The sequence below is a fragment of the Argiope bruennichi genome, chromosome 4 (genome assembly GCF_947563725.1).
Source record: "Argiope bruennichi chromosome 4, qqArgBrue1.1, whole genome shotgun sequence".
NCBI lineage: Eukaryota > Metazoa > Arthropoda > Arachnida > Araneae > Araneidae > Argiope > Argiope bruennichi.
In genome coordinates this window covers 100,196,268-100,220,599 of record NC_079154.1, presented here as the reverse complement: position 1 = coordinate 100,220,599, position 24,332 = coordinate 100,196,268, and the positions used below count along the sequence as shown (strand labels likewise).

The 24,332-nt window shown below is 26.5% G+C and overlaps 1 protein-coding gene across 6 annotated transcripts in view; it reads right to left on the bottom strand.

Moving 5' to 3' along the window:
- LOC129966072 (calcitonin gene-related peptide type 1 receptor-like) overlaps positions 1-24,332 on the bottom strand; it is a 461,349-nt gene that overhangs the window by 5,456 nt on the left and 431,561 nt on the right. For 3 of the 6 annotated variants that reach the window (XM_056080437.1, XM_056080438.1, XM_056080436.1), the window contains 4 exons: positions 21,158-21,293; positions 13,234-13,275; positions 11,627-11,710; positions 3,518-3,622 (listed from right to left, as the gene is read on the bottom strand). In XM_056080437.1, the coding sequence (XP_055936412.1) occupies positions 3,518-3,622; positions 11,627-11,710; positions 13,234-13,275; positions 21,158-21,293 (367 nt within the window). The remainder of the gene's footprint in view (positions 1-3,517; positions 3,623-11,626; positions 11,711-13,233; positions 13,276-21,157; positions 21,294-24,332) is intronic. The other 3 variants (XR_008784252.1, XM_056080441.1, XM_056080439.1) reach the window with 3 other exon arrangements.

Below are 24,332 nucleotides of genomic sequence, written 5' to 3'. Positions count from 1 at the left end.
TTATTTTTCAAAAAACTAAAAATAAAATAAATAAAAATTGCCATAAGCCTTTGTTTGCAAACGATCCGAAAATTCAAAAAATCAAAATTTTCAGAGTATTTAATTTTAGTATTAACAATCTTTAAATTTAAAGGAAGAAAGAAAAAAAAATACTATAATGAAATCTTATGATAATATAATCACTGCATTCGTGAGATATTATTGAAATAAAATAAGTCTTATTTTCATTTTTTTTAAAATTATAAGTATTAAAGGTTTTAGACACATGGTCAGAAGCACATTTTGCAAAGAAAATCCTGAATGATTAAATACCTTAAAAATAATGATTTAAAATATGTAGGCATATTTTCTTAATCCCTGAATATATGTTATTTTTCAGCTTTAAACAATAATTATGTAACCGTGCATCACTGAACTTAAAGCAAGGAAAAAAAACTATTTTAAATACAAAATTTATATCATGTGAACATTTATTCTTTTTTCGTCAAAATGCACTTGAAAAATTCACAAAATAAAAAAAATAAAAAATAAAAACCACGAGATTATAACTAATTTAGTAAAAACGCCCATCCATTTGCCTCAGTTTTGACGTCACAGATCTATTTTCCAGAGGTAAAAACAAATAAAATGCTCTGCGTGCCCGGGCAATTTTCGCTGGTATCGGCTGCAATTTGTAGTAAAAAAGGATTAATGCAACAGGTGCTGGATATAAAGCGCAGGCTACTGCGCAGCACACCTGGTTCAAATACATTCAGTCCTTTGCGCTTTGTTCCGCAGTAGAAATTAAGTAATTGTCTAGCAGATGCGAAATGTTTCATCGTTGATGGAAGAAAATCATTTAAAACTATTTTTAGCACATTGAAAACTACATGCTTATGCTTTAACAAGCAGTATTGCATAGTTCGAATTTTTATAAAAATATGCCGTTTATGTTTTGCTTGAAATTAATAATTGCGGGATACTTGGTTTCATTCATCTTCGCAAAATTCAATTCGTTAACAGTTTTTAATTCCAGACATGTATGAAAATACTATATATATTTAAAAATATAAGAAAGCTATTATGATATTGCCATTTCGAAATTCAATTAAACTTTATCGTGATATCTATAGCCCATATTTATTAAATTAAATATTCATTAATTAAAAAAATACATTAAGTACGTGAGATCATTTCAAAATTTTTCTGAATTACTATGCAAAGTCTTGTATGGTTTACATAAGGCGTTTTATTGATAAAAGGAATTCATCTCTCTATAGTAAAAACGTGCTTTTCTAATATTAATTTTTCATATAATTTCATTATACTAATTAAAATTGGTATATTATACATAATATTTATATTTCATTAAGTAGTGTTTCGTTTAATTATTTCGATTCAAAATTTAACAAATAACTAATTATTATAATATTATTAAAAAAAACTTAATTTAAAATATTTTTCTCAATTTACATCAGATAGTTTGCATTTGAGGAATACCATATATTGATTAAATTTAAGTGGGATAAATTTTGAAGTTGGGTTTGGAAACAAATTTTGTTGCTAAATGACCCAATATTCAGATAGATAATATCTTGATTGATAAGGAAGAAAAATTAAAATTTGTTTAGTAGCAAAAAAATTCGATAGCAGTTAATTACTACAGATAAATTTTGCATATTGACATGTTTTAGCTCCTCTAACTGAAGAATGATTCGTGGAGTTCAAAGAATTTTGGATAGCAAAATAAATATTCAACAAATTTTTCTTATATTTGCCAGCAAAATCCACCGTGTATGGATATTTATAATAAATATTTGCTTGCATTTTTCAAAGAACAACCTTCGCTCGAAAATGCTCATAGCATTTAAATTATCAGCATTAAAGGATGTTTCATACAGATTTTATCAAAAAATAACTCAAACAGGAATCCACAAAACTGGGCACGTGATCTATGGACGAAACAAATCAGACTTTTTTGAATGACCTAGATGATTTATCTCATTTTGAAAATTGTTAACTTTATTAATTATTTGCAAATGTACCCAGTTAGGAAAAGAAAATATTTAGTTTCAATACTGCTTATACCTAATTAACTATTGAAGATGCATATTATACGTATAGTTGATATTTGATGGATATAATAATTCTGGAAATCTAAAAAAAATGGCGTATTTTTGTTTTTGATAACTAAAAATGCTAGCTTTGCGAAAGTAAAAAAGATATTATAAAGTATTCAATATATATTCATGCTACAATTTCTCCTTATTAATACTGGGCTGAGTAAGACAAAATTCATTAAAGGTATCAATATCAACAGAACAAGCAGTTTTGTATTAGCGATTTTAACATACTTTAACATGCATACCATTTAACATGCAAAAAATATATGTATTTCTCTCAGTCATAATTAGTTTGATCAAATGATATTTCTCGGTATCAAAATTATAGTGAACAGAGTTCATACCATAAGGAACCAATCATATAACGAAACTTCTTTCTTCCAAATAATGACGTATTTCATAAACAAGCCAAAGTACTCATATATTAACGTATGAAATCTATGTATTTCATTCGATCATAATCAATTTGCATAAAATGATTGTTCTCACCCAATCATATAATGAGGCTTTCTTCTTCCAAATAATGACTCGTTTATCATAAACAATTGTAAGTCTTAGATGATGTCCAAATAAAATGAACAAAACGAAGATTTAAAATAAAATAATTCCACTACGCAATCTTGCGAATTCTTCAATTAACAGTTCTAACTTATGAAATTGATAATTTATGTGGTAAAAATTTATTCTGTGAACGATAATTTCAATTATCAAAACTATGGCAACCAGAATTTTTCATGTTAACAAGTTACATATTATAAATTATGGTTAAATGCAATCTAAAGTAACTAACAGCGCAGGGCTACTTGCTGATAAGTCAGTTAATTAAAGCTAATATTTTTAAAGAAAAAAATGGAACCCGTAATATACCTTATGCAACATAATAATTCGATATTTAAAATAATAAAAACAATTATTATAATTTTGAGATTTTTATTTGTGACATCTTTTTTACAGTCCCTAGTTACGCAATCAATATATTATGAGTTTATTGATTATTAGTTTTATAAATAATGTTTGTAAGTATCAAAATTATAGCCCTAATTTTGCATGCTAAAAAACCAATCGTAAAAAGACATTTTTTCCCCCTAAAAATAGAAGATGGACAACATACCTTAAGAAAATAAAGCATCCAATGATATTCAAACTAAGCCTAAGAAATTGATAAGTTTTTGAGATTCGCACATTTCCATTGGATTAAGCAATAAATGAATAATTCCTGTAGTTTCAAAATATTAAAATTAAATGAAATACAATGATTTTTGAAGTTTATTATAATTTTAAAAAGATGTGTAATTAAACGTCGACATCCACAAAAACACATAGTACACCACTAAACAGAAAGCACAACAAACACAAGGGGTGGGGGTTAGGGCGGGTGTCACAGGGGTTGTGGAAATGCTGTTATATCGACTCACCTAGAGAGATTTGGTTTGAACAGGTTCATGGAGTCTTTTACCTCCGTGCTTTGTTATACAGCCGTTGTTTCCATAGTGTCCCATTGGGACGGGGTTTGCATTAAACAAAAGAGAAAAGAACACACCCACGTTGACGCAAAATTATGGAAACTCAGTAAACATACATTCACAAAATAATTTAGGTTAACTGAATGATTAATGACTAATCGAAGAAATATGAGGTATGTGGTAGTTATAACACTTGGGAACACGAACCAATGGTTTTGTTAACGAACGTTTTTATGCAAAGTGAAATTCAACTGTTAAAGGAAGGTATCAATATATAAAAATACTTGATATTAAGGATAGCATAATAATATTTTAAATATATTTATAGTGGAAATAGGTTTTTAAATTTTAATATGATAGTGTTTAAAAATGCATTGATAATGTTTTTAAGTTGAATATAATTCGACTTTTTGGAAATGTATTTTTAATGGAATAAGAATCTTTGAAAATATATTGATGATGAAAATAATATCATTTAAATAATGATGAAAATAATCAAATGTTAAAGATATCACAAACATATGAAAATAAACGATTTTAAGATTAGCATAATAATGTTTGAAAATGTATTTACATTAAAATAAGTTTTTAAATATTAATATAAGAATGTTTAAAAATGTATTGTTAATGCTTTTAAGATGAACATAATTTGACTGTTTGTAAATTTATTTATAATGGAAATAACTATTTTACAAAATTATCCTAATATGAACGTTTGAAAATATATTGATAATAAAAATAATATAATTTAAGATTTAATTATATTAATAATAAGATTAAATTGTTTTTGGTAAAATTGAATCAAATTAGCATGATTATCATAAAAAAATCAATTTCATAAATTGCAATTTTAATGGAATAATGGAAATTTAAGATTATCATGCTGAAGATTAGATGATTTATTTTCAATATTAAATTGGCTTCAACAAATATGATATTTGTTGAAGTTTTTATGCTATGTTGATAGCTATATAGTTTTATTATATTTTTACTGAAATTATTAAATTATCTTGTAACGCTTTTAGGAGTTGTAGCTAATTTTTAAACCATTTTTTCCAAAATTTATAATTACCATATTCGAACAGCTAATGAAAACAACAGATGTATGCACAAGTTCAAATGGACTTCTACAAGAATTAATTTTGTTTCATGTAAGAAAAATCAATTAAATTGGCTTATGAAATGATTTTTAATAAATATTTTATGAATTTCTTAAATTCTTTAAAATTTGAGAATCATCATGAACGAAGTGGTTCAGATTTCATTATTTAAAAAAATGCCTGTGTAAATATCGATCTAGGCTACGAAGTAAAAGATTAGCTGTCAAAATAAATGTTTTTAAATTATCATTTAAAACTGTCGAGAGAGGGACTTGAACTAAGACATAGGCTATTGAAAATCCAATCAGATTTCAAGTATGTTTGAATATGCTTATCTTTTTTTTTTTTAAATCAATGACTTAAATTTTGAAAAGATAAAAGAAACATTTAAAGAAGAGAAAATATTTATCAAATGTTCTTTTGAATTCTAATTAATTAAATTCTAAAATGGCAATATGTTATTATGAGCTTAAATCTCCATGAGTATGAGTGTCCGTACTTGATGTCAGTTTTCAAAAATAAAAATGCTCCTTTCCGTTTAAATCAAAATATTTCTAAAAGAAAATTTAGAAATGAGAAGCTAGTAAACGCAATGCGAAAAATTTCTAAAATGCTTTGAAAGTGAATTATACAAATAAAAAAAAGTTGTCAATAAAAGGAAAGACTAAAATCAAATATCTAAATTATTATTTCATTTTAAATTGAGCACGATAAAAAATGATAAATACAAAATCTTTCAAAAGGGGGTTCACATTGCTGTAATACGAAAAATATTTAATTCAATTGTAGCTTTTTTGGATAATTTATTTATAAAAATTAACTTTTGTTCTAAAATTTTACAATTTGAGATATAAAATTGTGTATTGACTAAAATAATATTGCATGGATAACGACAAATCGAAGAAATCGTAACCAAATTGATAATATAATTTCATATTTAAAAAAAACTGATATATTAACCCTTTGAACTCTAATGGTGACTCTCACTCATCGGTACATCATTTTGACGTTTTATTTATTTATTTATTTATGTTAAATATACCTGCAGAGTAGTAAGAAGATGCAAATTCATTAAACGGGAGAATTCAACTTAAAATAATTATGAATATTTATTTTTCGGAGCCTTAACAAGTATTTGTATTAGGGGAATAATCAGGCATCAAATTACTTTTCCGAAACAAAAGGGTTAAATTATATACTTATTGCTTATCTCTTAAAATTAAACATTTAATAAAGTAAGATGCTGTGTATAAGTGTTTTATCGTATTGCATGCTACTTCTCTTCAGGAGCAATATATTAATTTAAAAGCGTTATAATACCGCTCACAATATTTTTTTAATATCACAAATGAAAGGATATCAGTTTTTATAAAATTGTTGCTGTTGTCATAGATTTCTCTTAGAGAATCTACATAAAATATCTATGTATATTCCAACAATATTTCTGAAGTTTTATTTTCCGTTGGAAAAATATATGTTCTGGTGACAATGATACATTCTATTTTAAATGAAACTCAAGAATTGAAATATGACAGTTACGTTGACTGAAATTCTCGCTTAACAGAAATAATATTTTTCTTGAAGCTTTTGAAAAAACATGACACTACTATGAGAAAGATATTATTTGCAAACTATTTTCCAAAGAAGTTTATATGAATTGGAGGTATCATAATCAAAAATATGATGTTGAAATAAACCGCTTCGAAACATTATAAAATAATATTTGGCTTTTTCCTCAAGAGAATTTCCTAAGAGGATTTTATTTCTTCTCAAGATCTCAGAGGATATTGAATGAAAAATGGGAGAAAGACACTCAAAAGCAGTCGAAATCGAAGTTCAATTTGAACAGACAACGAAGGCTGAAGAAATGCAGATCCGTCAAACGTCGAATCATAACTCAAAGAAAGTAGAAGAAAAAAATTCTGGAAATGGAGATGGCGTTATAAAAAAAAGGAAATTCCAAGAATATCTACTTTCTTTACAAATTTTCGGCACATCAGACAGAGTTTCTATTCGACTTCGGCTCTATAATTTGAATTCTAGAACCATTTCTGACAGGAAATCAAAACCAAAAATTCTCTCTTTTTTTCGTTTTTCTTTTTTTGAATGTCGCCTCTATTTTTAGATCGGCATAATTTATGTAGCTTTAAAAAAAGAATTTACGAGAAGATGTGAAGGCTTCACCGTGGACCATTTCCGTACAGTAGAAGAAAACTTCTTAGCAGTCTCTTTGAAGTTTTTCTTCCTATATTCATTTAGAAATAGAGAGGAAATGATGGTAGTGACGACAAGAAGGAACTGGGAATGTTATGTATATTTATCAAAAAATATTCCCTGGAGTGACATGAAATATATACTAGGGAATGGTGAAAATGATAAAAATAAGGAGTTTTGGATGTATAAGAGAAAATAATTGCCAGATGTTGAATATATTTCTCCTGAAAATTATTTAAACTAAACCTGAGGTAGGTCAAAAAAATTGATGGATACTTTTCAGCTTTTCTGTGAAGTATTTCTAGAATTTTAAAATTTTGTTGAAGTAAGATGGGGATTTAAGTAGAGTATTGAGAATGTTTGATTTTTATCTAGTAAATTTAAAGGAAAACATAATCTCTTAATTGTTCAACATTGAAAAACCGAATTCAGTTTCTGGATTTTTTTTCGTATTTGTTATAAAGCAGATTTTAGAGATAAATTTGTCAAAATTATTTAAACTTTTTAAATACAATCGGTTTTCAGCACCTGATTTTAAGTCTCTGAAAGGATCTTAGCTAGAGCATGGATAAATATCTTACAATCAAGAAAAATAGTTTTCGAATTTCTTTCCTAGGTTGAATTGTTTATAGCCTTATTCTACTTTATTTTTAAGCGGTACTCGAAATAAGTAACGTTAATTAGAATCAAATCATAGCTGAAATGTATAACAATATTGCCAAAACAAACCAAAAAATAGAAAAACAATCGGAAATCCATTGCCTCTTTAGCATAACTTAAATTTAGAAATTAAGATGCTTTGTACAATTTTCTTTATGCTATAAGTGTGATCTGTGTATTCGTGACCAAGGGTGAAAACTGATGTGGTATTGCACTCTAAAAGGAATATCGTATCCGTTACTCATTTTCTCAAATTCAATACTGAAGAGGAACTTTCTCATGAGATTTGAATTTAAATCCTATAAAAAATAATTGCATTTGTATCTTATAACAAAATACAGATTATATTTTTCACTTCTTAAAAGAAATTTATGAAATTAATGTTTATTCCAAATACATTCAGTTCTTATTTAATTTATATGTTCGACAACCATATGATGACATGTTATTAAGAGGACGTACCGTAATGAATATTATAATCACTAAGAAGTCTTTGGGTGTTAGTGAAACGTGTAAAAGATGTGTAATAATCTTGTATTTAAATTTTATTTTGACAAAACTGTATACATTACGTGCATTTAATCTTTTGAAGAGAAGAAAACTATATCCACATTTTTTTAGAACGACTAGATATTACATTAAAATGCAAATGACTTAAAATTTATTGTATTTTGTGCATATTATTGTATTTTTTTCATTCAATAATAATAGCCGTACTTCATTTATTAAATGAATCTTATTATTTACCTCGACATAAAAATCAGATTTATGGTCTAATTTAGTATTAGTTTTAAAGGAGAAATATCTGAAAGGATTATAATTTAATCATTATTTAAAATGTTAGTTGTATCCTTATATGCTACCCAAATTTTGTTTAATAAGATGCATAGGGCTCATTTTTATAAATTAATATGGCTTAATTCAGAGAAACTGAGGAAATTAAATTGAGAAAAATCTCTTTGATTCACAAAGGTTGTCATTTTATAAAAATATATTCCATTTACATCAGTATTCGTTTAAAACAAGGGATCCTTTAGTTGAAATAATCTGATATTTATTTTTGGATTATTTCTGACTTCAAATTATGTTAAATACATAAAATAAGGATTACTATAACAAACTGATTCAAGCATGCATCCACTTAAGTTTGCTAAGATACAGAGCATGAAAACAGTAAAGAAATCATAATGGGATCTATTATTTTTTTGTACGTCATTGAAATGCAGTCTGCTAGAAACAAAAATCTGTAAAACCTAATGCTGCAAAAAATATTTAAAAAATAAAAATAAACGAAATTTCGATCAGAAATGTCCGTAAGCACCAAAGCTATTTCTATTACACATTTGAATAATATTGATTCATCTAAAATATTTATGAATAAATCTTTCTTAGAATTTAATATAACAATTACTGAATTCCAAATTTTTTTTTATAATTGAATTATTAAGACTATATGATGGTAACATTAAAAGGTTAAATTATAAATTTCAGATGTACTTTTCTTTCGATATTGTTTTTTTTTTCTTTAAAATGATCGAAAATGCATTTCTAATTAATCATATTTTTAAATTAACCATACTTCAATTATTTGGCTTTTTGTTGTACATTTCTTTTGAAAAAACTGCAATTTTATGTTAAATAATATGCAATATGATTGGGTAGATTAGATAGAAAAAATCATTTGTGATGCAATTTCCAGTTCAATGGTATTATTAATTAATTTCCTTTGAATATCTTCATCACAATGCCTGTGATGGAAAGACGAGTGATAAGAGTACCAACATTTCATTTTGTTATCAAATATTAAATATACATGATGTTTTCCTAGAAAGTGCAACAATCAACAGATAAAGATTGAGTAAGTAATCCAGATAATTCTAGAAATTTATTCGAGATAATTATAAACCTCATTATGATGAATCAAGTATAATATTACGTTCAAAAAGTTTCGGAACTTGAATAACATTTTTAACGTACAAACGATTTATGCCATTTCCCACAGAAAAAGCGAAGATCATTATGCTGTCATCTAGTCAGAACTGGTTGCATCTAGTTCAAATATCCATAGTAAATCCTTGTAAACCATGAATGCAAGAACAGTAACAGAACTGTCACTGGGCTTCTTTGATTACAAAGGGTCTGCACACAAGGTATTCTTTCAGTATGATTGTACATTCATTAAAAGTGAATAATTTAAAACTCTTAAACATCTCCATGAAACAGCAAAACACAAACTTCTAGACTTTTGGAAGACCTTGTCTTGAATACTCAATCGCAATAATGCAGCTGTTCTAAGTACCTCCTAGTCGTATTATCTGTCTGTCATATTCGCAGACTTTGCAGTCATATTACCTGTAAATTATCAATCATATTTCTGAACTTTATATTCTTGTACATAATGGCCATTAAATAACTTTCCCTTTTTGATGGTATCTGCAGTTTAAATTAATGAACGAAATGGAACCTCATTTCATATACTGACTGGGGAAGGCATGGAAAGATGAATTCCGCAGAAAAAAAAATTAGTACACAAAATTGCCGATAGGGAAATACTGACGCTGTGAGAGTATAATTATGAATAAATTCCTAAAACTCACAGAAAATCTTTTTTTCATCAACATTTTGGTCCCTTGGACGCTGAGCAACATCTTCAATATGTTGGCCTTCCCTGCGTACAGTATACTGCATGCGATGTATGACGTTTTCTGTCTGTAAACTGTCAGTGTCGAAGTTCCTAACAGCCCGTCTTGCGTTCCGTTTCAAGATATGCATGTTTGGAATGCCACCTACGCATTTCAGGTACCCATAGGTTCAGGGCCCATATTAAACGCACATCAACAGTCATTCGCGAACAACAGTCATGAACACATCAATAATAAAGAACGAACTGCTAACAGATCATTTGCTCTTCCCTTTTTACAAGGAATGCTTGGCGCTTCTGTCAAGGTCAAACTAGGAATTTTGCAAAATCCATCTCGAAATGCAAATTTTCTCGTACGTGCGTGACAACCGCTCCAATATCTCTCCTAACGGCAACTTTTGATACTATTTTTTCTTTCTTTTGCAGAATTTATCTTCCCATGCTTTCCAGTCTGTATATGAAACATGTTTTCATTCCGTTCATTGGTTTTAGCTGTAGATGCCACTAAACAGGAAAAGGTTATTTTATGGCCACCTTGTACTTTGCACTTGATTTTCCCTCAGGGTCTCTCATATGATTTCTTCCTTTTAAGAAAATCTTCTAAAGCAGAAATAATTCTTGAATTATGACAAACATTTACCTGCTCCAGAAATAACATTATGATTTCAAGCTATTTTGGGTAGGACGTTATGGAAGAGAATAATCCACTTCCCCAAAAGCAACAAGCTCTTAACAACATGCAATGGTCCACCGATTCCAACAATTCATTTAGTTTCCTATTTTTGCTGCAATTACACTTTTATTATTGCTACAATTACACTTTTATTTTTGTTACAATTACTATTACTTACTATTTATTTTTGTTACAATTTTGTTCAATTTACACTTTTACGGCTTCTAGCTCTGTTTCACAACAAAGTATTTGATTACATGAAACAGATAACAATAAACATAGGTAATAAAACCTTATACGGAAAAAAAGGGAAAGATATGTAACAAAATAAATAAATTATTATATGCCGTAAAAATAATAAGCGTGTTTGCAAATAAATTTACCGTAACAAAAAAAAAAAAATGTCATGAATACGTATAATAAAAAATTACTGAAAATTATAGGTGAGGCTTATTTAAAAGAGGTACTGAAGGATAGGGCAAAAGAGTCTTGAAATTCCCGTTTACAACTTAATATGAATTATTTCAAAAAGGCATTAATGTACAAAATAATTAGTTCAAAGGAAGCTTAGAATAAATACGCTCTATCTCTATTTATTCTTTTCTAATAAATTATGTTCCTGGACTTTCTGGACGTAATAAAAAATTTTGATTTTATCGAAAAGACAATGTAATGAAGATACTCGTTTTATAATTTTCCTATAGAAAATGTCATAAAAATATGAACTGGTGCTTGCATATAAATAATCAGTGTAAAACCAACACTATACTTACAGATACAGTTGTTGCTGCATAGGACATTCTTCGACCACGCATAAGAAGAGCTTGATTCCATTTCTTGCGGACCAAAGCAATGACCTAAAAATCGAAATGTCATGCGGAAATAAAATACAATATTCTGATTTAGTTAAATTACCGTCATTGTTGGGTTACCTCAATAACAGTGACGATGTTAGTATAAAATAATTTAATAAACATCATAATAATTTTAAAATTGAAATCCTAATAATTTTAAAGTGGAATTTAGTTATTTCTTATTGAACTTTAAATGTAAAATTTTGTACAGTTTGCGTTTTGTTTTTCGTGAGGATACACTATTTAAAAAAATGCCTACACTAAAAAATTGATTTAAGCCTGATTACAAAAAGTTAATTAAATTGTGATGTTAAATTATCGTAGCGTTAATTGATATTAAATATCAAGAACAAACTGATTTCGAGAGTCCATTTTTTTAAATTATGCACCATTAATTAAAAATTTAAAAAAACTGATACATTTAGAATGTGTGTATTTAATTTTTTTTATTAAATTCATGATCTTGAAAGTTTTGATTGGAAAATTAAATTTCGAAAAAAAAAGTAAGATAAAGGATATAAATGGAAATCATAATCTTATAAAAAATTGTATAAATTAAAATGGAGACGTGAAAATGTGAGTAAGATATTTTTCGTCGAGGAGCATTTAAACGGCATTTAAAAAACTATTTCGCATTATTTAAAAATATTTTAAAAGGCTGAAAATATTTATATATCGAAAATTTTAAGATAAAAGCAAAAAATTTGAGGCTGCGATAAAAATAAAAAGTGGAATTATAATTAATTTTGTAAAATATTTGAAATCTTCATTGATGATTAGGGAACTACGTTTTCATAATAAATGTTGCAATTTCATTTTTTTATTAATTATATAGGAACCCATGCTTCACTGTTATTTATTTTTTGTCATCAAAATTCTTATTAAGAATTATTTGCTGCTTTCTAGTTTATGATTAAAAACATATTTTTGGAAATTTTTTTCATTGTATTAATAATTATATTTGGCTTCTAACTCTTTAATATATTTCATAATCAGATAAAACAAAGGTTTAGAACAAAAAAAAAAAAATAAAGAACTTTGTCATACATAAATACCGAGAAGTATGATTATTTCAACAAAATGAATGCATTTATAGAAAAATTACTTGCGATATTCAAAATACCATAAAGTTATTATATTAGAATATAATGAATGCATCTTTAAAATGATAAAATTTGAATTCAAATGTAGAAATTCGCGTTTTAGTGGAAATTTATGTCTGCTTGATTCATTAATACATGTAATTCAGAATCAGGTAACCACTTTTTTCTCACATTCACAACCAGATAATGTTACTTAGTTAGAATGAAAATTCAATTCAAATTCACTCAGTATTCAGAAAATTTTAAAATAATGAATTGCGATTAAAAATTGTTTAATTATACTGGTATATAAGGAAATGAAAGGAAAAACGATTATAAAATTTCTCATTTACCACACCAAAAATTGCAATAAAACTATGAAAAAAAGATCTAAAATATGAATATTTATGAATTCTAGAGCAAATTAATTAAATTACTTCTTACCTCTCCGTTGAAGAAACAAAAGAGCAGAGCAACCATCAAACCCTTTAAAAAGGAGAAAAAACAGACTTTTTTTTAGGTTTATAAGCAAATAAGATCAATATGCATACAATTGATAAGAGATTAAAAAAATAAAATAATTGAATAAAAAAGTGATTATCCATGAAAAAAATTTCGACTTTTCAAGCAATTTATTTAATTAATGCTAATATCCACCGTGTTTACAGTTGGTTAAGATTCGTTAGGAAAAGCCTGTATTCCACTTGAAAAAAATTGTAGTACAACCCATTAGTTCGATAATCAGTATTCTGAAGTCATTTTCCATTAAACGGTAATCGGTGAATTTATTTTATGATGTAGATTAAAGAAGGTAATTGAAGATTAGGATAATTGTCCTTTAAAACTTAAGGCAATTCTCTTGGAAAACTTCTTTTATCTCAATTTTATTTGGAATAGGATTTGTTTAATTAATGGCATGGTCGTAGAATTTTAAGCGTATCTATGAAAAACAGGAATTTAAATTTAAAAAAATTATTCATTTAAGAAGATAATTCTTTTGTTAAAAGAGTGTGAATAAAAAATGGGGATATAACTACTCATTAAGATATATATTTTTTATGAAGGTCGCATAAAAAAGTGGAATCACACTAAAAACAGTACTTAGAAACTAAAAATATTAAACAACTTATCGATTTATCAATTATATTTCTTATATAAGAAATATAATACGATAACACAAAAATGTTTTGTACTAGAACTGCTATAATTTGGTATATCGTCTTTATACAAAATTTCAAATCGTAAGCAAAATCTATTCAAAAGGAATTTATTTATATATATGTTTGAGCACAGGTGAATATGATATATATTAAGTTTAAAAATTGAAAATTTAAAAGGTTAAAATGAGATATATAGATTTAGTATGATTATATTAGATTTTTTATCAAATTTTGAATGAAATCTAACAAGGAGAACCCCATGTATTAGTCTATTACTTACACGAACGTGTAATCATAATAGCTCTAAAAAGCAATGGCTTAAATAATACAATTTGGTTTGTGAGTTTGTAGTGAATGTAGTGTATTTTTTAGTGTTCGTTTTGTCTTGTGAAAGAGACAATACCTTATGGTGTTCATCGCATGATAAGACTAATTTCAGTCTTTCAAAATTAACAAATCTTAGTAAGTGAATACAAAACTACATCTAAAAATACAAGACTATTATTATAAAAATCCTTTTATTTCAAAACTTCATTTTAAATGATAAAAAAAAGTTTTTTGCAATAAATGTTTTTCCCAAAAAAATGCGCTTCTCTTAAGCTATTCTACCTTTTCATTCCACATTACAGTTGAAGTACAGCAAATTATAAATAGAATTTTAAATTTGTATTCGATTTTTAATTAAAAATTATCACACTTGAGTTAAGCTGATGTATGAATAAACCGTGTCATGGAAGGAAAGTTGCTTTTGAATCAAAGCAAGTACGGAAAGCGTGGTTGATAAATCACAATTTGAATTCAATGTAGGAAGTTTTTAAGATAAATATTTAATTTTTAATACTACTTTTTTTTAGAAATTGATTAATGCATTAAAAGTTAAATATAATAATGTTTAACCTTTAGCATTATTTTGACATTTCGGAATACATAAAAAGGTTTTATAACTGCATATTCATGTAATTTTGAAAGGTTTGCGATTAATCTCACCTTTGGATCCTTTCTTTTAAGAAAACGAAGATAAGGTGGGGTGTAAAAATACTTAATCAAAAATTATATAAAAGTCTTGAAATTATGAAAGGGTGTTAATGACAAAAGAAATTTATACACACATTGTTATCTGAATTAAATTCGAAACACGTGCGGTTAATCAACTATATATATATATTGATTCCCTTTTTTAAAATTAATAGCAAATGTCTCCAATATCTTTAATTTTCTTTCTTTGTTTTTTGAAGAAAAAGTTAATTTTATAGTCCATGTGTTACGATTAATCAATTAGTATGAATAATTATTGCCAATGTGAGAAATTGATTAGTATATTTTAATGGCAATTATTCATATTAAACGAGTAATGATATTAACCCCAATATACATAAAATGAATTAAAGAACATGTTGCTAGTTTTCAAATACAATACTAAAAAAAAATATTTGTATATTATTTGCTGTGATTCCAAGTCTTTTGTGTGATTCCTTTTTTAATAAAGTGGATAGTTAAGTTTAAATTTCAATACATTCTATATTTAACAATATTATAATGATTATTTTAGTAAATTCGTCATTTTAGTAGCTTTGTTAAAAGCATAAGTTTTTAATTTATTTATTATTACTGACAAACAAAGTTACTGACTGCGTGGGACCCATCTTTAATTTTATTATTATATAAGAAAACATTCAATGTTTATATATACTGTAATAGCTAGTAAAAAAAACAGGATAGCATTAATTTTATCAAGCATAATTTGTTGTTAAAAATTATGTTTGAACTCCTAATAAACAAATATATTCAAATTCCTAATATCTTTTTTTTTAATTCATAGGATTTATATTTCCCACAAATTTATTCTTTCGCAACTAAGTTAATAACATATTTTCTTATCGGCCTGGTTCCATTCCCCTCCCCCCTTTTACCCAGGGCCATGGTCAGTTGACTCATATGCCTGGTAGAAAATTCGACATTGATAGATAGTTTGACGAAGTTTATGAGTTTATATGCTTTAACAAAATCTGTGCATAGCAAATAATACGACACAGCCTTCACGAGAAAGAGATATATATAACGCAGAAGATATGAAGAAAGAGAGGACACTGTTATGGAATTATATTGCATGTGGTATTCAATACAAAGCTTTCTTTACGGGTCTCTGAATTGAAATAAAGTTATTCCTCATTATAAGTGAAAAAATACCTTTTAATTATTCTGCTACTTCATTTTCCTTTTAAATTAATATCAGGATTATCTCATCTAGAGAGAATGCTAAGAGAGGTTCAGATTTTTGTTTATCACGAACTGATGAGTAATTTATAATTAAGATCACCCGCTGCCACATAGAATCCAAACCTCTGAAAAAGCATTGTTACCATACATTCAATAAAGAAAATTCAAACGAGAGAAGCAGATAGTTTTCTCGCTTCTTTGAAATTTAATATCACTTTTTGGGGCCAGATATATACACCAGTGTTAACAGTGCACGATTCGCTTTTACTTTCATCAGTGTACAACGCACAGTTAAATAGAATTTATGCTTTTCTCATTTTTCTATTTATATTCACGTTTTTTTTCTTCTTTACAGTCTATATTCAAAAGACACAAAGTTGCTGTCAAATTTGGTTTCCTATCCTTTCGACATCATAGAATTATTCATAATTACTGAGTTTACAGAAGACAAATTTTTAGAAACTATTTTAAGCGATGGTAAAGCAGAACGTGAAAAAAAAATTTATTCAAACCTCGGTAGAAGATACAATCGACTCAATTGAACTATCTTATAGTGTTTGTCAAAACACTAATAAAAACATGCAAGGAACTTAATTCGCTTCATATTCTTCTTCTTAATATTTGCAAACAAACCACATGTCAGACGATGATTTAATTAAATGGCTATATTCATGCAAGTAGATCATGTAAAATGGTAAAAACATAATTATTATTTAAGATATAGAATAAAACTACAACATTTCACACCCTTGTGATAAACGTTTAATTTCAAAATGCACCATATATATATATATAAATTCAAGATCTTAACTATACGAAACTATGATTAACTTATTACCCAACATTTTATAAACAATTAGTATATATATATATATAATATCATTTGCAAATATGTAATGTAAGTTTAAATCATTATCAAACTACATAGAAGTGGTATGGCTAAAAAAATATAGGAAATGAGCAAACAAGAGACTTGTGTCGAATGACAGCAAATGAAGAAAGAAAACGTAACTTTTCAACGTCCGGATGGCGTATATAAGGAGTCGCTTTTTACACTTGTGTTAGGGTATGCTTCCATGCGGGATCTCGGATCCCACACGCCTAATCGCATTTCTTTTCTCTGTGAATGTTCAAAATTAATAACGAAATTAAAGCACTCGCAAACTGATATTCTCAAATCAGTTTGCGAGTGCTTTAATTTCGTTATCAATTTTGCACTTGATCCTTTATCATTCATATAAACATTTAATATAATTAATAATGGTTCTTTCACTTGATTTTATTTTGGGACAGTAAAATATCTTTCAAAAAGAACATATGGTATTCGTTTTGCCAAGGTTGAAGTGAAGTATCTACTTGGTATTCAAAAAGTGGGTTGCAATGTTTAAAAGTTTGGGTAATCCCTATTTTAAAGCATTAAATTTGATGAATGTTATTGAAGATTAAAAATCTAAATATAGTGTGTTATAAATTAACTTAAGCTGTAGATTTATCTAGTAAGCTGTTGATTGGTAAAATACTTCACAAGAAGATGGCGAAAGTTTACAAGTACTAAACATCTTTACGGGTACTAAATTTAACGCTTCATAAAATTCTCGAAGCACTTGCAAACATTCCTGTCTCCACGGCTTTATTACCACCATGCTGTTTTCTCACCAAACGTAAAAAGGACAAAAACGACATACCAAAAATTTTCTCTAGAAGCCAGTCTAGGAAAGCATCTTACTTTAATAAAAATATGCGATCACATTTTCTCCGAGTCTCAGCTTTCAGAGAAACATAAAATAAATGATGGTATTAGTTTTATTGTTATAATCTTGAGATTCTTGAAAATTTTTTCACAGATTTAATTAGCCCATGCAGCGCATTAATTTGGACAATGGTGGTTATAATTGCCCAAAAATTCATACTGTCTGCATAACTAAGATGGTACCAAATACCAAAATAGGTTATTTATACATTCCTTTGATTTATGTAATCTGAAACACAACTAATGAAAACTGTTAGAGTAGTGATAAAATAAATTTCATGCTAAAATTAAAGAAAATTATTATACCAATAAAGAAGATCGATAAAACTATTTATTAGCAGTTTAAAAGATCATTCCGAAATATTTAATGATCATTATTATCTTTCAATTGTCTTTTAGTCTCAGCTGCATATACTAGAACGTTTAAATAATATTTATTGACAAATTTTGAACAATAGAATTTAACATAATGGATAATTATGATGTCTATAAGGAAATGTAAGCTATAAAAGCAAATAAAAATAAACTTTCTTGAATAATTCGGAAAAATAAAAATATTAAAGAAATATCTGAAATAAGAATGCTGAATTATTTTAATGACTTTATTCGGGGTAACATTTAAATTAAATTATGTGCTGCTATATATTGTTTATCATTGCTGTAATTATTTTTAAGCTGTCTAAAAACAGATGAGAGTAAGTTATTAGAAATGAAAAATAATTCTGGAATCCTTGATGTCAAGAATTTTCATAAAGTTTTCAGATGCGAGGAAGAAGAAATAAAAGATATTTTAATAGTGAATCGCTTTAAAAAGATTGAGAAAAATTAATTATTAACCATCTTTTGTTTTATGCTAAAGTAATTGAATTTACACAGTCTAGATTTTTAAGACGATATTTTAGCGTAAATATGATTTGATTTTTATAAAAAGTAAGTTTTAAATTTTGCTTAAATAACAATGACATAGGCTCAGAAAGATAGGAAATATATGCTTAAATAGTTTCATTTTATTATTTGGCCATTTATATCACAAGATGTTTTCACAATAAATCTCGAAACACTGCAATATTCTATTACATTTCTTAAATAATCTTAAAAAAAAGTATTTCCTGTTTACTATGAAATATTGTAATATAACATATTTTTATATATTATCTTTGTCCATTACAAAAATTTCCATATTCGTAATATGCTTACAAACACTGAAATTGTAAAGGCTTTTATGATTTTGCATGATTTCATGTATGCATGGTATCTAGAACAGAATAAATGCAGAAAGTAATGCAGCAGTTTTCCAAAAGAATATCCACTATTTAATTTATTTCAAACGATAATAAATTACAACAAATATACATACATAATAATACAATATAATTTAAATAACTGTCATTTCATTTTTTAGAAAGGAATAGAAAAATGATGTACTCAAGTATAGGTTTATTCGAAATAATTTTAGAATTTCAATAAAAAATTATTTATTATTAAAAATTACTTTTTAACTATTATTTCAATAAACAATATAGTGTTCTTAGATTGGCAGACATAAAATATATCACTGTTTGTTACAGAATAATTAGATTCCATCAGATAATAAAAACGTAGCACATGAATTATATATTGGCATTGATGAAAAAATTTAAGTTATTGGTTGTGTAAACATTTCTACGACTAGATAGACAAAGTTTAAAAAAAAATACTTAAAGATTAATTAAAGACTAAATATTAATTAAATATTAATTATTATTAATCAAATACTAATATAATTAAATTATTATACTTATTATTTTTATTTATTATAATTAAATATAAAAATTAATATAATTAAAATATTAATTATAAAATTAAAGATTAATTGAAGATTAAATAAATTAAGATAAAATAAACATTAAACTGAAATTTAATGATAAAAGTAAAAATATTTCTACTTCTTTATTCTTAATGTAGATCCTTCACGTCACATTTTCTTAAGAACTTATGTCTATTTAAAATCTCACCTGAACTTCATGCACAAGATTTTTAATAATTAGAAATTATTTATCATTAAGATTCTCCTTTTAGATATAATTTTACAAAACAAAAAGTAGCACGATTTGACTAAGAGAGATAAAGTTTGTCACTGTTATAGTGACTACGTGAGATGAATTTTTTGAAAAACGTCCGAAAATAGTTATATTTTTGACCATTTTGATACAAAAGACTGAAAAAAAAAACAACTATGATACAAAATTAGACCAGTTAACTGATAAAAGTATTTTAAAAATTGAATAAAAAGCTTTTTCTTGGCTAAAAAGTGGTATAAATCAAAAATCTAGTTAAGAAATTTATCAAATGATTTCTTAAAATTTTACAGATAGCATAGGATATTTATCTAGTTCCTTAAGCTGCATTTCTATGCATTCTTTAAATATGTTATACAAAATAAACAAAATGTTACAATTTTTTTCTCATTGTGAATCACTAAAAAACCATAAAATATTTCTAAACAGATTACCTATTATTTATTTAGGAACTGCAGAACATATTGAGAAACTATAATTTCACATTTGAACAAAAAATATGCATTGGACTTAAATTAATGAGGTTATTCGTAAGAAAATTCTATCATATTCTATATTTGAGGAAACAGCATCTAAATATGTAAAATAGCATTAAAACGTATGAAAATACAAATACAAAAATCATTGTAAGTTCCCAAAAAATAGAAACAAAATTCCAATTTTTTTTTTTTCATATAAAAAAAAACTTGTTCAGACTTTTAAAATGTTAAATAAAAAAAAAAATCATAATTTTGCAAAACATTGATTTTTTGACGTAGTCACCTACTTTCAAGATATAAATCCTGTCAAATGATAAAAAATAATCGTATAAGAATCCCATATCCACATGAATTTAAACATTTTTAAGTTCGTCAATTTATCTATACTTAGATAGGCAAGGTTTGGCGAAAAAAATACTAAGATTAAAGTTATCTTACAATAAAAAAAATGAGTTAAACATTAATGTAATCGTATATCCTAAATCTTTATTTACTGGTTTGTTTCATTCCATTTCATTTATTTCTTCTCATCTCATTATCTTAAGAACTTTCGTCCGTTTAAATTCAGACATGAAATATACTAGCATTAGATAAAATCAATAAATTTCAAAAATTTCTTATTATAAAATATATATGCCTGCTTTCGTGCTAGAATCCAAACACTGTTTCGCTGTGTTGAACAGAAGAGACAGTTAGTTGGCTTACCTGGAATGAAGTGACAATAGCAGAGACCGTCTCGTAGATGGCTTCACCAGGAGATCTTGGTACAGGTCGGAAAGGGGTGACCACGTAATGGAGTCCCAGCAGAGGAATCAGAATAAGGGTGGCCCGCACCGCTTTCCTAAAGAGAACCCAGAGAATCAATTTTACGTATCTTCATATAAATACATTTTAAATAACTTGAGCAGGATGCTATGATGAATACTCACCGAAAGTATTTTACAATAATAATTTTTATTATTAAACAATAGTTCAATTTAATGTTATAAAATAAAAACTGTATGTGCATTGAGCTAAATCTAGGATATGATAAACGAATATTTAAGCTTTAAATAGTTGATCATTCACAAAGAAAGTTCCAAACGTGAAATTTTGATAGCAGATCATATAAAAAAAATCATCGTATTCTGTAATTTATTTTCGAAAATTGTTCTGGTCATCTTTTCCTCATAACATTTCATTTCATTGTTGGAGGTCCGATTCACAGAATTTTTACACAAGGAATATTTCATATTTCAGTTCACTCTTACCACCTGTCTTTATCGTACTTTTAAAGATCAATTCAAACTAGTTATTAAGGAGAGTATAAAAAAAAACCGAATTCAGTAAAATACAGTATCAAAAACAGTATCCACCGTTTTATGAAAAGAAAACAGGACGCGAAAAACCGTGCTAAAAATACTTTTCAAAATAATAGTTCGAATAGAATCTGTTAATTTGCCCTCTTGGGACGTATGGTAATTTACATGTTGCAACAAAACTGTGAGATATGAATAATTATAATATTAGCCCAATATAACTGTACTATTTTTTAGTATGTGTAATAGTATGTAGTAGAATATGTATTTTTATACTTTATATTTTTGTGTTTTGAATATCTTATTTTGATCATATTTCCAAACCTTTCCCATTGTATGATCTAAATTACTAAATAAATATATATCTAAATCTACTAAATAAATACACAGCAAATTTGTTCTGTTTGTCTTTGTGTATATTCTTTTTTTCTTCCTGTTTCGTTTCATTTTTTTCTAATTATTAATTATTTTTAAGTCCTTTTTTTCTTTCGATTTGTATTTGTGCCTGTATTTTTTTCATTTGAAATTTCCTTCCACTATCAATTGAGTATTGACTTAAGTTTGTAAGCCTTGTGTTATACTAAATAACACACAAGGAGTTTATACCTAGAGTTTAAATAATAGTATATATATATATATATATATATATATATATATATATATATATATATATATAATATGCAAAACATATTTTAACAGTTACATTGCCGAATAGAAAAATAATTTTGGAATTTTAATTTTTCGATTTGTTTCACCACGGAAGGCATAATTTACCTAAAAATAATAAATTTTTAGAAATATTTCAGTCTACATCGTAAAGCAAGAGCAGAAGTAACCAAAATGTTCCCCGTCAGTTATTTTACAATGAGATTTTGATAGGAATTGCTTTGATATGTGTCGATTTAGCAAAGGAATTTTAGGTATCTTTAAAAAGAATGTTATAAATAGTAAGGGTTTTTTTATTCCTTCACTCCGAGCGTGAGAAAATGCTAAGACTAGCAGTTTTATAAGAGCCCGTGTAAAATTTAATAAATAAAAAAGTGGGACTTGGATCAGGAAATAAGAGAAATTTTTTAGAAGGAAGTTAATATGGGTTAAATTAAAATTAAAACTTGGAAATGAATTAGTATTTAAATTGTATTAAAAAATATAATGACATATATATAATATCAACTTTATATTTAAATGGGAAAAAGTGCTTTTTCATGAATCATCTGTAGCCCTAAAAGGTGCAGAGATTGTACGGAATCATTCATCGGTGTTATAGCCACTTTTAGCCTTTGAAATCAAGAGTAGTTTCGATCCTTAGAAACTTTATTTACCCCCCCCCCCCAAAAAAAACAACAACAAAGGAATGAAGAAAACGAAGATTACATCATGGTAAAATACTTTATAAAGGGGGGGGGGTGTCTAAGCTCGTCATTCTTTTTAATATACATTGTTTTACTCTTTAAATGCAAAATATTGAATAATCTCACAATTGCAAGTATTATCTCACTTGTTCCTTTTAAGAAAATGACTTTATCTTGAGAGCAGTCAACTAGAAATTACTGACTAAATCGCAAAACACAGAGAATATTGATCCGCAGTAAATAATTGCTCAATAAAAACCACTTAGTTGATTATAAAATAATTTTTGTTTTGCTAATAGATAATTATTGAAGTTGAGAAAGCGAGTCGATATTAAGTTTGATCCTAGGTCAAAGGATATCTAAGAGATTAAAATTATTTTCTTACATATGTTATCAGAATTTAAAAAGAATATCGATTATTATGGCTTGCAGATGTACTTAGAAGGCTAGTTTTGATGTCTTATGATTTTGGTTTTAGATATTTATCTCAATATTACTAAAAGACTTTGAGAAAATTTTTATATCTTGGCTATTATAATCGCCCTTTTATCGATTCAAAAATTCAGCCCTATTAATTCAATTACTTTTAGTTTTTTTTTTTTTTTTTTTTTTTTTTTGCTTAAAAAGCGTGCTAGATATGCCAAACTGAAGACTAGATCGAAGATTGCCGAATATTTATTTTACTTAGTTGAAGACACTGCTTTGCATTTATATAGATTAAGATATAATAATAATAATAATAATTTATATAGATTATACAGATTAAGTTAAGTAAACTTTAGGCTGTATTACGTTACAGAGCAGAATAAATTTAGGTATGCTATAAAATATATTTCTACCTCGTAAAGTATGAATTAATACTGATCTGATCTAAATCTGTTGAATAGGGAATAGAATATAACAAATAGAAGAACATATCGCATATTAAGAAATTTATTCAAATTATATTCACTTTCTTTCAGGATACAAGCACCAATTATCTTTCACTGTTTAAATGCATTATTTAATACTAAAAGGTATCCTTAATATATTTTTTAAGTAGTTACTATAAAAACATTAAAATATTTCAATTTTGAACAAACTTTTATGAATGGTAAATTAATTTCCTTTTAAAAAGAAGTTGTGAAGTTTGAATATTGAGCTGTAGTTGTAAATTCTAAATATATAAATTCATGATAACCGGGTTCTTATTTGAAACATATTTTCGAGTTTACTATTTGGATTATAATA